The sequence below is a fragment of the Cupressus sempervirens genome, chromosome 2 (assembly GCF_028749045.1).
Source record: "Cupressus sempervirens isolate cs-2001-9-10 chromosome 2, ASM2874904v1, whole genome shotgun sequence".
Lineage (NCBI taxonomy): Eukaryota > Viridiplantae > Streptophyta > Pinopsida > Cupressales > Cupressaceae > Cupressus > Cupressus sempervirens.
The window spans coordinates 647,181,132-647,196,860 of record NC_143119.1 but is presented as its reverse complement, the minus strand read 5'-3'; the positions used below and the strand labels follow the sequence as shown (position 1 = coordinate 647,196,860).

The 15,729-nt window shown below is 33.6% G+C and overlaps 1 protein-coding gene across 1 annotated transcript; it reads left to right on the top strand.

Annotated features, from left to right (window-relative positions):
• The first annotated feature begins 6,888 nt into the window (after positions 1 to 6,888).
• LOC149575037 (heat shock factor protein HSF24-like) lies at positions 6,889 to 11,615 on the top strand. The gene is made up of 2 exons (XM_089814899.1): positions 6,889 to 8,214; positions 10,513 to 11,615. Exons 1-2 carry the CDS (start codon positions 7,948 to 7,950, stop codon positions 11,374 to 11,376), a joined length of 1,131 nt encoding a protein of 376 aa, XP_089671025.1. The 5' UTR covers positions 6,889 to 7,947; the 3' UTR covers positions 11,377 to 11,615.
• Positions 11,616 to 15,729: the final 4,114 nt, after the last annotated feature.

Below are 15,729 nucleotides of genomic sequence, written 5' to 3'. Positions count from 1 at the left end.
TTGGAAATCATATTGATATTCTTAGGAATTGTATGGTGGGAAATAGTTATCAATGGTAGACTACCACTTTACCACCATACATTTAAAAGGGTATCCTAAAATGTGACCTCATTTGGGACTAAAGTCTAATTAGCATGACCCAAGTAGTTGAGGGGGTGCTAATGGAAGATCTAGGTCATTTGGGCATGTTGATTTGAGGATCCTTATTCCATTTTATGTATAGAAATATATTTAAAATAAATATAATATATATGTTGGGATATTTTTGTATTGTTCAGATATATCTAATTTCCATAATCCACTATTGTTATCATAAAAGCTTTCTAGATTCAATTGTGTGTGATTTTTTAGCATCAGCATTTCAAATCACACTCCATGATCCATCATTAGGATGAAAGTGAGAAATAGATGTAACCAAAAAAATAAATTATTGTTTATATTTGGAATTAATGTATTATCATTGATGCAACATATTTGTTTATAGATAAGTACACCTATTGTTGTTGAATGTAGAGATGTTATGGATTAATGTTTAGTGATTATACATTCTTTATTTTCCATCACATGTGGTGGTGACCTATTTTGGTGAAGTTATAGAGAATTTGATGTAGACTAGTTATTGTTACTATTTACTAAAACTATCAAAGACATGGTCCAATATTTTGATTGGAAAGTTTCAATGGAGCAATGTTTTGATCTGCAATTTAGGATACTTCATAGAGACACGTTCTTATGATTCTATAGATTTGTTTGAGGATTATTGGTTCAAAAATTAGTTTTCCTGTTGGACGGTAAAAAGGAATTTAGTTCCCATCTAACTCGGTTAGGAAATGTGTTGTTTGATTTTTGGGGTTATATATTTGAGTGATAGAGTGTTAATTATTATTGTAAGGTATTCTATATGTGTCCAAGGTGACACTTATGAAATCATAATATTTGATGTAAATTATGTTGATATGAGGTCTCATATTGAGTCAACCTAATATATGTTTCAAACTTGTATAAGTGAAATCATTTGTGAATTTGTGTAGATCTATGTACTAATTAGAGATTATATTGATGTGAAGTTGTTGATGCAACTTTGGATCACAACAGATATTAGAGCTATTTGAGAAGAGGTTGTTTGATAACTGGGAGGGGGGTGAATCAGTTATATCCAATTATCATATGGTTCTTTTTTTTCATTTTAGTACGAACAAGATACCATAAGCTTTAACAACAATCACTTTATTCCAAATTGTTAAGTTATTGTTCCTTGCATTACCAACTACCAAGAAAATTACGTAGATATCACTGACCATAAACTTAATTATTACCAAGTTGCAGTAAACTATAAAAACATGTAAAACAACTTGCAACACAAATAACATTCACAAAACACCATGATTTTAACCTAGAAACCCTGTGAAGGGAAAAACTACCTAGGACCGGTAACCCAAAAAATTTCACTCTTCTAAAATGAGCTCTTCTAGGAGCCAACCTTATTAAAGGCTACATACACATTAGTAATGTTACCTTGTTAGAGGATTTCACCAAAAGATCATCTAGACCTCATCACTCCTTGTTCTAGACTAAAGAGTGACCTGATTCAAAGGACTTACAAACACCACTAATCAATGTTATCATATAGGATTTCATAGACTTTTTAGATCCACTCGGTACTTCTAATTTTTTTTGCTACAATTGTTAAAAAGTAAAAATAGCAATGATCTACTAAGAATAACAACTACCTTTTCTTGTTCAAATCTATGCTCCTTGCTCTTTCTCTGTGTAATTCCTCTCTTAGATCTTCTTTATCTCTGTACTTCTGACTTGGTTGATTAACACCTTCTCTATCTCTAACTCTGCTCAATTCTCCTGGATCAACTTTATCTTCTTTCACCTTTTTCAACTTTGTATTCACGGTAGCTTAACACTTTAGCAATATGATCAAATTTCAATTCAATAGCCAATAACATCAACCAAAAACCTAAATTTGTCTTTGTCTCCACCTTAAATAGTCATGTTAAAGCTTCTAGATCCTTTTATCTCTGACCTCTTAATCATAGTCATTGATCTTAGGTTAAAACCAAATTTCCAGATTCAAAATTTCATACAATGAATCTTGACACTTAAAAATTATAGTTTTCATAGACCTTTGTGCATAGCCTTATCCTTCTTCAATCTTTGTCATCATATCTTTATTGAATTTTCACAATTGTTGATCTTGTAACAAACTTTGACTTGTGCCTTAGACCATTTCAAACTTTCTAAATTTCCATCAAAAGTTGGCCTTAGATTCCAATTCTCTAAGCTTGTTCATCTAGCTATTACTTAGCAAACATAACATTTACTCAGGTAATATAGAACTCAATTAAACTGACTTGCTTGGGAAATATTGAATTTATCCTTTTCCTTTGCCAATCGCTTAGGCAATACTACATTCACTCGTCAATACAATCTCCCTTCATTAAACTTGTCACTCAATTAAGCTTTGAGTTCTTCAATACATTGCAACAATACATTATCACTATCCATCCCATTCAAGTAGCCACTGAATACCTTATATATCATTTACATCTTCATCATACTTTCTTCAAATCATCTTCATCAATCTAATGATATGGTACCCTACTGAATTAGCATAATGTCTAGCCAACTAAGACATTGAGATCAATAAAAACATATCAACTGATATGACTCTTTTACATACATTTTTAGCATTATCAGCTAATAACCTCCTAGTATCAATTACAGTATCAGTTGGGGCTAATAGAGATACGAGTGGAATCTAATGTTGTGCTTCAAAGGAATTGTAATGGCATAGTCACTTCTTTTAGTTAGTTCATTTCAGTGAATTGTTGTCCATAGTAAATTGGTGTTCACTCTTTGGGTTATTTCCCTTATTGTAATTGGATTATTATCCAAGTAGGGTTGTTTCCTTTGTTGTATTAGAGAAATGAGTTTTAGGTTTGCGCATGAATGCATGTGCATTCCCTATTATATCTCTAACAAGGTTTTATATGTGATAGTACATCATCTAGTAGGTTTGATCTTCACTAGATTTTTTCCCTTAACTAGGTTTTCCTCAAGAACAAAATATTGTTATTATGTTGTTATTTTCTTTGCATAGATTTAAATGTTTTAGATCTGATTACTTGTGGATGGTTTAATGTTTTGATTTTCCCATAACTGATTCACACCTCCCCTCTTAGTTGTGCATGGTGCATTTTTAATCCTAATAATTGGTATCAGATCTCTTTATTCCTCTTTTTTAATCTTAACTACTTGAGGAGATATGTAATGGCCTTTAATAAGGATATTCTAAAGTTTGATGGAATTGACTATGCACTTTGGAAAGGATGGATGATTACAAACTTGATATGCGTGGATATAAAATATTACAAAAAATGCTTACTAAATTCCAGATCTTGAGAATGCAGATGAACTCTAGATGAAGAAATTCTAAAGTAACATAGTTTCCAAGGAATCCCTAATTATTGCCCTAGAAGATACTAAATATACATCTATGTGATGGAATATGAGACTTCTCATAATATTTGGATAGAATTTCAATCACTTTATGAAGGATACAATTTTTTGTAACAAGTGAGTTTACAAAGTCTAAAAGTAAATTTAGAATCTATGAGGATGAGTGAATATGAGAACACAAGGACATATGTACAAAAGATAACATAAGTTACTTGTGGAATCAAAGTTCTTGGTGGAACCATTACTAAAGGTGAGATTGTGTCAAAAAAAATTAAACCCTTTCCATCTTTCTATGACACCAAGGTTGCTTATATGATCATAAGGAGAAGACTGGAACCTAATGTAATCTGCAAAACCCTCCAAGAGAAAGAACACAATCAAACATGTGGTGCATAACAAGAATATTGTAAACACATAGAAATGTGGAAAATGAAACAAAATACTTCAACTGGTTAATGTAAGATTACTAATGAACTCGAGATGCTCCTACATTAGCTACACTCAAATGGTTCAAGGTTGGCACTTTTAATCTTAATTCAAGGTTTTGCATACTTCTATATTACCTAAGTCTCATGTCTATTTTAGAACCAATTCAAATTTTTGGTATCATATCTCTACCATGTTAGGATAAAACCATGGACATAAATAACAATTACATGCAAATATAAACAATATTATAAAATATTGAATCACACAGAAGAGAACACAAGACAACAAGATTTAACGTGGTTCACCCAAACCCTGGGCTACATCCACCAAACAACAAGTCCAATATTATTACGATCCAGTGATTGCAACCTGATTACAATCCATAGACAAAAATAACAATTACATGCAAATATAAACAATATTAGAAAATATTGAATCGCACAGAAGAGAACACAAGACACCAAGATTTAACGTGGTTCACCCAAACCCTAGCTATGCCCACCAAACATCAAGTCCAATATTATTACGATCCAGTGATCTTACAACCTGATTACAATATGTAATCCCTTACAGCTCAATATCGCCGCAAGAAGCAATTTTCAAATCACACACTATGAAAAACTCCTAACCCTAAGCTCTTTTATACAAGTATTTTTACCACTTTAGGGTTATAATTAATTATTACATGAGATTTTTAATTTTTGGATTTGATTGTGTAGAGTTTTTTTACCATCAACGTGTTGGATCATACTACATGATCCATCATCAAGATGCAAGAGAACATGAAGAACAAAAAATGATCCATCATCATACTACATGATTCTTTGTCTTCATGTTCTCTTGCATCTTGATGATGGATCATGTAGTATGATCTGAAATGTTGATGGTAAAAAAACTGTACACAATCAAATCCAGAAATTAAAAATCTCATTTTCATGGATTGTGGAAATCTAATAGATCTAATTATTACATGTCAGCCCAAAATCCTAATAAAATAGGGCCCAAATTTTTTTTTTTAGGGAGATTTCCCAAGCCCCAAAGAATTATGAAGTATGTACAATACTTCCTTGATCAGTCACCACAAACTAACATACCATAATCAAACAAGTCTCCTTTCATCTCACATAAAAGTACACATCTCAATCACTTTAGTTTTGTTTGAGTTCTAAAATATGTAAATGACTAGGCCCAAATCATTTATCCATGGTTAATTTTTGTTAATTTTTCTTATTGATATACCTTGATATTTAGTGCAAGACATTTTTTGTTTCTATTAGTTTCAACTAGTAACATAATAACATATTTTCTCATTTAAATTCAATCATGTCACTTTTTTTAAGACAAGAATTAGGTATAACATCTTTTATAAACTACAATGCGTCAAGTAAACATTTTGAATGTGACCAATGTTGTTGATGCAACACATTTGTTGATACCACATGGGTCGAGGAGATTGAACATCATAAACGCATGCTTTATTAAAGGAGGCTCACACTAATCGAGCTAGCCCCCCAGCCCAATCACATCACTTTTTTTTTTTGATAGGTAAATGGCCGAAGCCTAGGTTATTTATTATTATTATTAAGATTAATTATCATTATGTGTTAATCGTGAGTAGATTCGAACCCAAGACCTCCCCGATGATAGGCTCACAATTTACCAATGCGTTGTAGGCTCTTGTCTATCAATCACATCACTTTAACAATAAAAAAAATTCTACATTTAGTTCAACATGCCTCAAAAATTCTAAGACATCTTAGGCTAGGGTTCCATAGAAGGGGCTTCCTAAAAAATAGATCTAGATTTGTTCAAATCTTGTTGGAATATTTGAAAGCTACTAGTCTCTTGGTTTTAACAAAATTATTTTCCCTCTAAAATTTGTTTTTAACCAAAAAGTGAGAGATAGCATTCTTAAGGTGGTGGGGAAATTCCTAGCTTGACCCTATTTATACTTGTTCAAATATGCAAGCTAAAAGTAGGAGCTCTTATTTTATTCATGGGACCTCCTCTCCCTAAAACCATAAGCTTAAGCTTCTCATGGGAGTCCCATGGGAGTATTTTTCACAAAGAGGAGGTCTCATGAAGAAAAAGGTAAAAACTTGTGTTAGATTAATATTTTCCTAGAAAACGGGATTCTTACTTATTAAGGTTGCATATCAAAATTGGGTGTCGCTAGAAATTGTCCCACTAATTTATCAATGTGACCTACTACTTAGTCAAATATCTAAAGTTAGATTTTCCTCAAAAAATGAATTTGGTAGGAAAATGATTTGTGTAACTTATTTTTATTCACTACACATAATATATAAGACAATGTTATGCACTTGATGTCCATTAGCTTCCTTAAGCTTCAAAGCTTTAAAGTTGAAGTACAAAATTCATGGGACTAGTACCTTTAAAACATTTCTTAAAAAATTGATAGCTTTTTTAGGAAGCCTTTCTTGATAGAAAGTAACATGTAAACATCAAACCAAAACATATATTTTATCAAAGGGGACATAGTAGTTTTCCGAACTTATTTTATGTACTTTAGGGATTAGTTTGTTGGATAGCCACTACCATGCTAGAACCCAAATCTTAATCTACATTCCTTGCAATACCATTTTTGAAAAAATGACTATTCCATCAAAATCACTAAGACCACTACCTAGATAGAAAACCCAAATCTTAATATAAGTCCCACAATATGAGTACCATCTTTGAATTTTTTTTAATCAAAATTACCCAAGACAAATGAGTTGATATTTAAGCCAAACCATATTGCTGCTCTCTAAATCAAACCCAAAACTCAATCTACATTCCCCACAATACCATCCTTATAAAATAAAATAACTATTCCATCAAAATCATCCAAAACAAATGGGTGATATTTAAGCCAAAACATGGGAAAGCCAAAGCACGATCCTTGCATGAGGAAGCTTCCCAATTGGCTTGACTGGTTCAAAATGGGGGAAATACATAGCCGACTCTTTACTCACTCTCCCATTGAAGCTTGAGCACGGAACCACAAAACGCCAAAGAAGGGTACCCAAATTGAGCCAGCTACGAAAAACAAACATTTCTATCTGAATGAAATGCAAGAGACAAGAATTGAGTGTACCATTTACACAGCCCAACAGTCCTTTTTTTGACTTGGTCTGTTTTAAGCATGCTGACAAAGGCCTTTATTGTGATATTTCCGCCCAAAACATAGAAATTTGGAACAAAATGGGCCCAAGGAACTTTGTCCCTTAGCCTGCCCAATCCCCTTCTCACACGTCTTTCCCAAAGCTTCTAGAACATGTATTCGAGACGAAACCAGAGGAGAAGCTGTGTATATGGTGTTACGTAAGTCGCAGGACTAGTACTAAATCCGTCCATTATTGCTGTCATTGAATATTTTATGGTACTCTTTTCCAAGGAAGAAATACGAAAGCTTCCAGAACCTCCCCGTGGAACATTCGTGATAATATATTCAATTTAAGTTGGATGGTCCTTCATGGGTTTGAATGATTTTATGTTGTCCGGGGGATAAATCTTAAGCATCGGTTGGATTGTTGTGTGTTTAAGATCCTTGCCTATTTTGGGCAAATTGGGTTTTATTGGTGCCTGCAGGAATTTCCATGTGGGTGCGCTGTTCTGGCGCAGGTATATGTAACTTGGATTGCGGAATTTTGTTTTTGATCATTTGGGTGGATTGGGTTTCGAGTTGTGGTTAGAATTTTCAATTGGGTTTTGCTTCTCTGGCCCAGGATTATGTGAAATTGGAGGCAAGATTGATTGTTGATCCTTTGTGAATTGTTTGACCGAGAGACTAGGAAGGATTCTTAAAATAAGGGCTATTAGTGATAAGTTTGCAATGGCACCCTAGTTTTGGAAAGGAAATTGTTGAGCGTCATGATGAATTTGAAAGATTGAGTGTGTGTGTGTGTTGGGAAGTCTTCGATCGAGGTTCGTTTGAGCGAAGATTTGTGATTGTTTCCAAGGTATTGGGATGACTATCATGTAAAATTGGTGATTCTGCTGGCTCCCGAGGTTTTGAAATTGAGGTGCCAGGCGTAGTGTGAAATGGGGTTTTCAGGGGAACAGAAACAGCCACCGAGTAACGATGGGGCGGTGGTGGCTGTTGAGTCGTGTCACAGATCAGTACCAGCTCCGTTTCTGATCAAGACATACCAGTTAGTAGATGATTCCGCCACTGACGACTTGATTTCATGGAATGAAGCCGGCACAACGTTTATAGTCTGGCGGCCTGCAGAATTTGCCAGGGATTTGTTGCCTAATTACTTCAAGCACAACAATTTCTCCAGCTTTGTTCGCCAGCTGAACACTTATGTAAGTATTAATCCATTGCACTACTTTCGGAATCGAATCCTTCACAAGGCTTTTGTGTGATTGTGTCCTCCCTTTTTGCTCTTTGCAGTTGTTTTTATGAACTTTTTGGTTGGGGTATGTGGAGGAGAGAAGGATTGCTAATGTTTAATGTCTTTAGATTCTGGGCTTTTTCACTTTGTTTTTCTTCTGGTTTCGTTTATCTTCTGGTGGGATCTCTGTTCTGTGTTGATCTGCAAAAGTTATTTTGAAATGAGCCCATTTTGTGCATCTCAGGCGTTGGGCTCGGGAATCGAACCTGGGCCTAGCTTTGCAAGCGAGCCCACAATCCTGGGCCTAGATGGTAAGAGCGAGCCCACCTACCTTGGGCCTGAGAATCGAACTTGGGCTTAGCTAAGAATGACTCCTGAAACCAATTACCCTTTAAACTTGTTTTTTCTTTTCTTTTTTGTTCTTGTACTATAGTTATATTAAAGTTTAAGATATATGGGGGCGTGGTGGCCCTTGTTCAATATGGGATGTGAAAGCTCTTATTCCAATTGGGATTTGGGCACTTACCTTTGCAAGATAGTACCTAAAGCTGCTTTAACCAGGGAGATTGCCCACGGGGTCAAATCCCTGCTCTTCTCTATGGTATTTTTTCTTTGTTATCAGTCAAACATGACCTCTAGGCTTTATTTTTATATTGTTTTTATCAAAAGATTTCATGAATTTTGTTTAGTGTTTGGTCCATCATTTGTTTGGATTAACCTGGGTTGAATTCAACCTTGCTGTTCAATTTCGATCTTTTGCTTGTTAGATGTCAAGCAATTTTTTAAAGCAAGTTTTTTGTTATTGCTTTTCCTGAAAGCAAATTCTGAAGTGCTTATGTTGCTGTCCGTTATTGTGATTATTTCGACTGTACTGTTGCATTGTTAAAGTCTTTTGGTTGATAGTAAGCTCTTCGATTCCCTCTTTTGTTCTGTTGTTTTCAAAGTCAAATCTAAAAGGGGAACAAGAATATTGCGGAGATTTTGAAGGTGATATGTCAGTGATATTTTACATGGATTTAATAGCTTTTTATAGTGCTCTCAACTGTGATGATTATATCTGCTTGCACAATTTAATAGTGGGTATCAGCTACTCCAATTAAAGTGCGTGTTGCCAAATCATTTTGACTGCAGAGTAAATGAAAGGATAATATGAATTCAAGGTGGTAAAGTAAAGGCTCCACTTTATTGCCTGTAACAGGAAGTGAACAACAATTTGCAGAATAGATAAGGTTAAAGCTAGATTAAAAATTTGAACGTTATCTTCGTTGAGAACTTCATTAGACCCAATTAGGAAACACTGTGCAAAAGTACAATAGATCCAGTTTTTACCCTTGTTTTAGTTCATTTTCCTCTGTAAATAACCCCAAAATCACTTCAAAGATAGTGTGCAGGTACATAGCATACAGATTTGAGAAGAGAGCAAAAATATTCTAGGGTGGTAAAGGAAATTGGGTTCTAACATAGAGCATGTGAATTCAGGTCCACAGAAGCTCATTAGGTTTCATTGGAAAGCTTGGACTGCCATTTTGATAGGACAATGTTGGTGCTTGATGGAAAGGTCTTGGCCTTTTTTGGTGGATTTCATGGCCTGAACATGTAAATTCTGATTCAAGTCAACCTTATATAATTCTTAGCAGAAATTAAGTGATCCCAAGAGTGTAGACACTTTTTCTCTTATATTCTGGAAAAAAAGCATGGAGCAAACATTTATAAGAAACAAGATTGAATCTTAGAGGACATAATAACCCTAAAAATCTAGATATAATCCTTCTAAGAGCAGAACCCAAATGCAAGCTGCAACATACATCTCCTTTTCGAGGATGATGAACTCTGCTTCCCAGTCCCAAAAATGTTACAAAGAAAATTATATCGAAATTGTACAATTCATCTACTCCATTCTTTCTGCTAAAAGTTTAAACGTTGAAAAACTTATTATACATGTTGTGTTTAGAGGACAGGTAATGTACATGGAGTGATTATAAACATAATTATTGGCTTTGCATTGGTGTTCAACAAGAAAACACATGGATTATAGCATGTCAGTATACGATTTTGCAATCTTGGAGGCTTGGAGCTTTTTTATATATAGCTTGAGTTCCTTCTTTTGATGTCTACAAATGCATTTTTGAATTTTTGTAAAAGCGCACGTATTTTTAGAAAGGAGTTTGGTGGAATTCATTTAATTGGCTTAGTAAAGGCAGAGCTAAAAATCTGGAGCTAATATGATGGTGTGTAGATTCTCATGGCAACAATCTGTTTGTTGATACAGGGTTTCAGGAAGATTGTTCCAGACAGGTGGGAGTTCTCAAATGAATTCTTCCGTAAGGGAGAGAAGCATTTGCTCTCTGAGATCCACAGAAGAAAGGGTCTCATACAGCCCCCTCCTCCAACTGAGAACAGGCCCATTTCCCCATCTAACTCAGCCGATGAACAAACGTGGTCTTCCACCTCTTCTCCTACCTCCTCCCCTGCAATAGAAGCTCTTAACCATAAAAATGCGGTGGAAGAAAACGAGAAACTGAGAAAGGACAATTATCAATTGATAACTGAGCTAGCCCAAATGAAAAAGCTATGCAATCATCTGCTCCTATTCTTATCCCAACATGTGAACATTACCCCAGATGTTGTAACCAATTTTCTGTCCCAAAATGTCTCATCCTCAGAAAGGCTCGCAATGTTGGCGAGGCTAAAGGAGTATCTGGAGCATCATGGGGGAGAGGGTATTTCAAGAGATTGTCCTGGCAGCTCCTTGAGCTCAGTTCCTTCTCTTGCAAATGATAACCTATATATTACACCTTCAGCAAAAGAATGCATTGCCTCAAAGAGGATGCCTTTTGCAGATGGTGTGTGTAGAGAAGTAGAAAGGAAAACTTTCGCTTCTGTAAAAATCGAAGAAGATGATGACGATAAAAGAATCTCCAAGCTGTTCGGCGTGCCTTTTGTAGATGGTGTGTGTAGAGAAGTAGATAGGAAAACTTTCAATTCTATAAAAAATGAAGAAGAAGATGACAATAAAGGAAGCCCCAAGCTGTTTGGTGTGCCTCTGGTGAGCAGGAAGAGGCCCCTTCCTGTGTCTAGCAACAATGGGCAACAAGAACCATTGGTTTGCAAGATTGGAAGGTGTACCAACTGACTATGGGCCTCTCCCTAATGTGGGTTGTTTAAAATACTGCTGTTTTTCCTGTGCCACAAAGGTTACAGATGAAGTTAAAGTTCAATGCCAGGTAAACTGCCTGCAGATGAACGTTTTGTTGCTAAACCTTTTTTTATATATGTATATCAAGTGATTTTCACATCGAATCGGATGCAACTCCGAATCATATTTGTTACTGCTGATAATGGTTAATTTTAATGGTGAAGTTTAAATTGTTATTGCTGTTTTTTCCCATATACCCAACTTTGGTTTCTGTTTTCTACTGAGGTTCTAATCATATTGAACTGTGAATTGTTTGGGCTGGCGCTTATAAGTTAAAAAGTTTTTTATTAAGTAAAATAAGACGTTTAGAAATCATAGGGACATTTGTTGCTTGATGCACGTAGTATTGTACAGGATTCTGCATCACATCATTTCTTGTAATATAAACTATTTCAAAGAAAAGGTTTTCTTGTAATGACTGAAATTTTAGATCATATAGATTTTTAAAGTTATTTACTTTTTCATCCTGACTATAAATCATGTTTTATGCTCTGAAGCAGTTCGTTCATCTGTAACATGATAGAGTAATTTGTAAATGTTTTCATAATTTCTTTATGTCAAGCTTCTGTTGATCATTTTTTCCCTAAAATTTACTATTAATGTTTTTCAGAGTTTTTTTTCTTTAAATTAAAAGGAAGTTTCACAGAAACCACATTTGAAAGTTATTAATTAGCATATTCAAAATTTATTAGCAAGATTAAAGTCATTTGCAGTCTGGAATAGCATACATTAGCATTCTAGGAAAAGATGAGCCTTTTTTAGGTAAATTTTCTGTAACCTTAATTGTCTAAGCTCTCTCTAAGCTCTCTCCTTGAAGAAGGCTCAGAAGAGTTTATAAAATTAATAAATTACGAGACATATCTTACTTTTCATAGACAATGCAAAGCGGGGATTTTGAATGGACTAATAAGTAACTGAAAGAAATTGGGCGTGGAAAATCTGAACACGAAGGCGTCATGGCCATTATCTTCATTGGTGGGTACGACCAATTTTGTTCCATCAGTAATATTCAAATGGTCGTATATTTTGTCAATTAGTGAGGCTTGAAAGTTTTCAATTGACTTTAGTGAAGTGAAAGTATGGATTGGGTATTTGAATAACTGTTATGATCTCAAGACTTGTTCAAGTTTGATTGAGACCGAAGCTCTAGGCTGTACGTTTCCTCACTTTTTTTATGCTGATTCTTTTTACTGTTAAGGTCTTTGGGATTAACCACACTGTTTATTATCTTGTTCCCACTAGAAATTATTCAAGTGGTTATCTCGCAGCCGGAATTTTTTGTGGGAATGAAAGCTTATGCTTGATGATCTGTTATTCATCTTTCATGGATAATTTGAAAGATATGGGTTACTAGGATTTTGTGGAAATATTATAGAGCTTAAGGCTCCATGGGTCTTTCTGATTTGTATTGGGGATGTTTTATATGCTTTTATGTGTAAGTTTTGTTTGTGCATTATTGATTTGTTTTTTCTTTAGTAAGATTTGAAATTGTGACTTTTCTTAAGAGAGCACAAGTGTTTCACTACTTGGGCATTTGGTACTTTATCTTTTAAGAATATTCAAATGATTTTCGAAGTTTCTTCAATTTTGTTATATGAATGTTGTTTATGTTTTGGTCATTTGATTTTTATCTTTTTGATTTTTATCTTTCTAATATATTGAAGTGAACTTAAAATATTATAGGTAATTCGAACTTTATTTTAAGAATGTTGTTTATGATCTTTCTAATATATTGAAATGAACATAAAATATTATAGGTAATTTGAATTTTGTTTTAAGAATGTTGTTTATGGTCTTTCTAATATATTGAAGTGAACTTAAAAGATCATGAGTAATTTGAATTTTGTTTTTTCAGAATTTTATTTATGATTTGGTTATTTGACTATTATTCTTTGTAGATATTTATATGAGTTGGAAAATTTGTGAATCTTATGATTTTTTAAAAAGAACCTTTGTTATATATTAAGTATCTAAAATTTATCTTTCATTATTTAAGTGAACTTTAAAGAATTGGTTTTTATTAATTTATTAATTTTTCATTGGTATTAAAGAGTTTGCAGGTTAGTGTTTCAATTTGTGATCATGAAAGTTAGCTTAGATTAGGTAAGCCACAAACTTTACTTTGGAGGAGATTAAATTGTGATACTACATTTATTGATTTCTATAATACTATTATGTTGAACTATTTAGTTGATGAATTTAGTTTATTGATAATTTGATTATATGAGTTTGATAATGAGATATTTTTTGGTGCATTTTATATAAATATGTTTGATTCATATAATGATTAAAATTATAAATAAATTATTCAAAATATAATTGCAATATTAATTGGGTAAAATGTTTGCGTTTATGTATTGTACATAATGGAAATTATCTGTAGTGATTTTTCATCTTTTATAGAAATGGATTTTTGAAATATTCTTGTGGAGAACCTTGATACAATTGATTAGTGAATCTCATAGCTCTCATAAATTGCCTAGAATCAAAATCTCAAAGATGAGAAAAATGTAATTGACTAGTTACACAACTCTTGAAAATTCTAGTGATCCAAGAAGCGTGAGTATTACAATATGAAATAATGAGAAAATAGTAAAATACAATCTTAGATGAAACATTGGGTGAAGATAAAATTAGACAATGACAAGTGTCTTCATCGTATGGCTTCACCAAAAAAACCATAGGATCTTAGTTTAGTTTAAGTATGTTAAATTGAAAAAGTGGATTTGATAATTAATTATGTGATTTTCTAGTTTACTCGAATACCCCCCTTGAACATGACTTAGATAAAAAAAAATTAAAACTAATAATGAGTACATTGATGATTGGAAGTTGGCAACATAGCTTAACAATATTGTTTTAGGAGATGACATGTCATCAAAGGTGGTATGATTAGTTGTGAAGGCAACATGAATAATAGGTTAGAAAGGGTAAAATTGCATCAAAAGATAACCTGTAGATGTTAAAAAGGGTAAAAAATGCATCAAAAGATAAATCGTAGAAGGATCAAGTACAATATTATAAGAGAAATAGACAATATAAAGTATTTTCTTATTTATAAATGAATAAAAAATGGATAATATGAATTGAACTCCTTATGCAAGAGCATTCTAGGTGTAAGGGCAATCTTGCATCGCTCAAAAATATTTTTGTTTGTGCCTTTTGAAAAGGGTGTTTAGCTCATATTTGTTATTTGTGGAAGCTTACTATTTCAAGTAAGTTGGTTAGACGAGCTTAGAATGTTTTAATTTCACAAGTGGAGGTTCATCTTAGATATATCAGTCGTATGTCAATTGATTTTCATTGCCATATGATATGTATCGCTGAAGTTAGTGAGGATTTTTAATATTAATTTTTGGTATAAAAACTTTGAGCTCAATTTTGAAGGCTTTAGAGGCTTCGTTGAGGGATTAAACTTCAGTTGACTAGAGCATGCACAATTAGGCATTGTAGAATAGTTGTTTTTAAAAAAATGGTCATAATTGTTAACCGAGTCTATAATTAAGAAGTTATGGCCTCTAGAAGTTGGGCTATCTAAAAATATACTTTGTAATTGTCTTGAGCTGATTCTATGTATTAAAATGAGAAAAATAATATAATTTGAGGATTGGTTGACCTCAAGGGTTAGGGATAAATACATAGAACCTCCATGGCCAGTGGAAATTTGTTTGTATAAGGAAGGCTCGTAGGGTTGTCTAAGATAGTTTTGGGTGGTTGTTCACAGCGCTATCTTTCAAAATATTGTAAGGAAGGTTGTCATGTGGCTTTACATATTTTGTATTTTTGAAATTTGTAATTTCATACTTTTGGAATAATAAGAAACCCATTTTCTATAATTGCAAATTATTGTTGTTTTTCTATTTCTGTAGTGTGTTTTTTTTATTGAAGGAAGCACTCTTCATTAAGTGGTATTAGAGTGGGAGTTCTAGAGTGTATAGACAGAGCACTAATTGTGAGGGAGTTTGCACCAGGACCATGGTTTAGTTTGTATGTTAGATTGTTGATTATGAGGTAATTTGTACAAGATTGTGGTTTATGGTTTTGTCAATAAGCATGAAAATGCCTCCACGAAGTGAACATGGAAGAAGAGTTGGAGGTGTCTCACCCGAGGTTAAAGCCCTCACAAGATAATTGTGAGCATTGCAAGAGGAGATTCATAGAGGATGAATCATGTTGTACGAGATGAAAGTGAGGATGAATTCAAAGATGAAGGAAATATTGACTAAGAAGGTGAAAGCGAAGTTCTAAAGCACGAGGAAGAGAGGATTTTCAAGGCCATTTCCAAGATTG

What these genes read in the sequence shown, in the direction of transcription:
- LOC149575037 (XM_089814899.1), top strand. Translation starts at nt 7,948, where the DNA reads ATGGGGTTTTCAGGGGAACAGAAACAGCCACCGAGTAACGATGGGGCG. An exon ending in TTCGCCAGCTGAACACTTAT is followed by an intron (nt 8,215 to 10,512) that starts GTAAGTATTAAT and finishes TTGTTGATACAG; the next exon opens with GGTTTCAGGAAGATTGTTCC.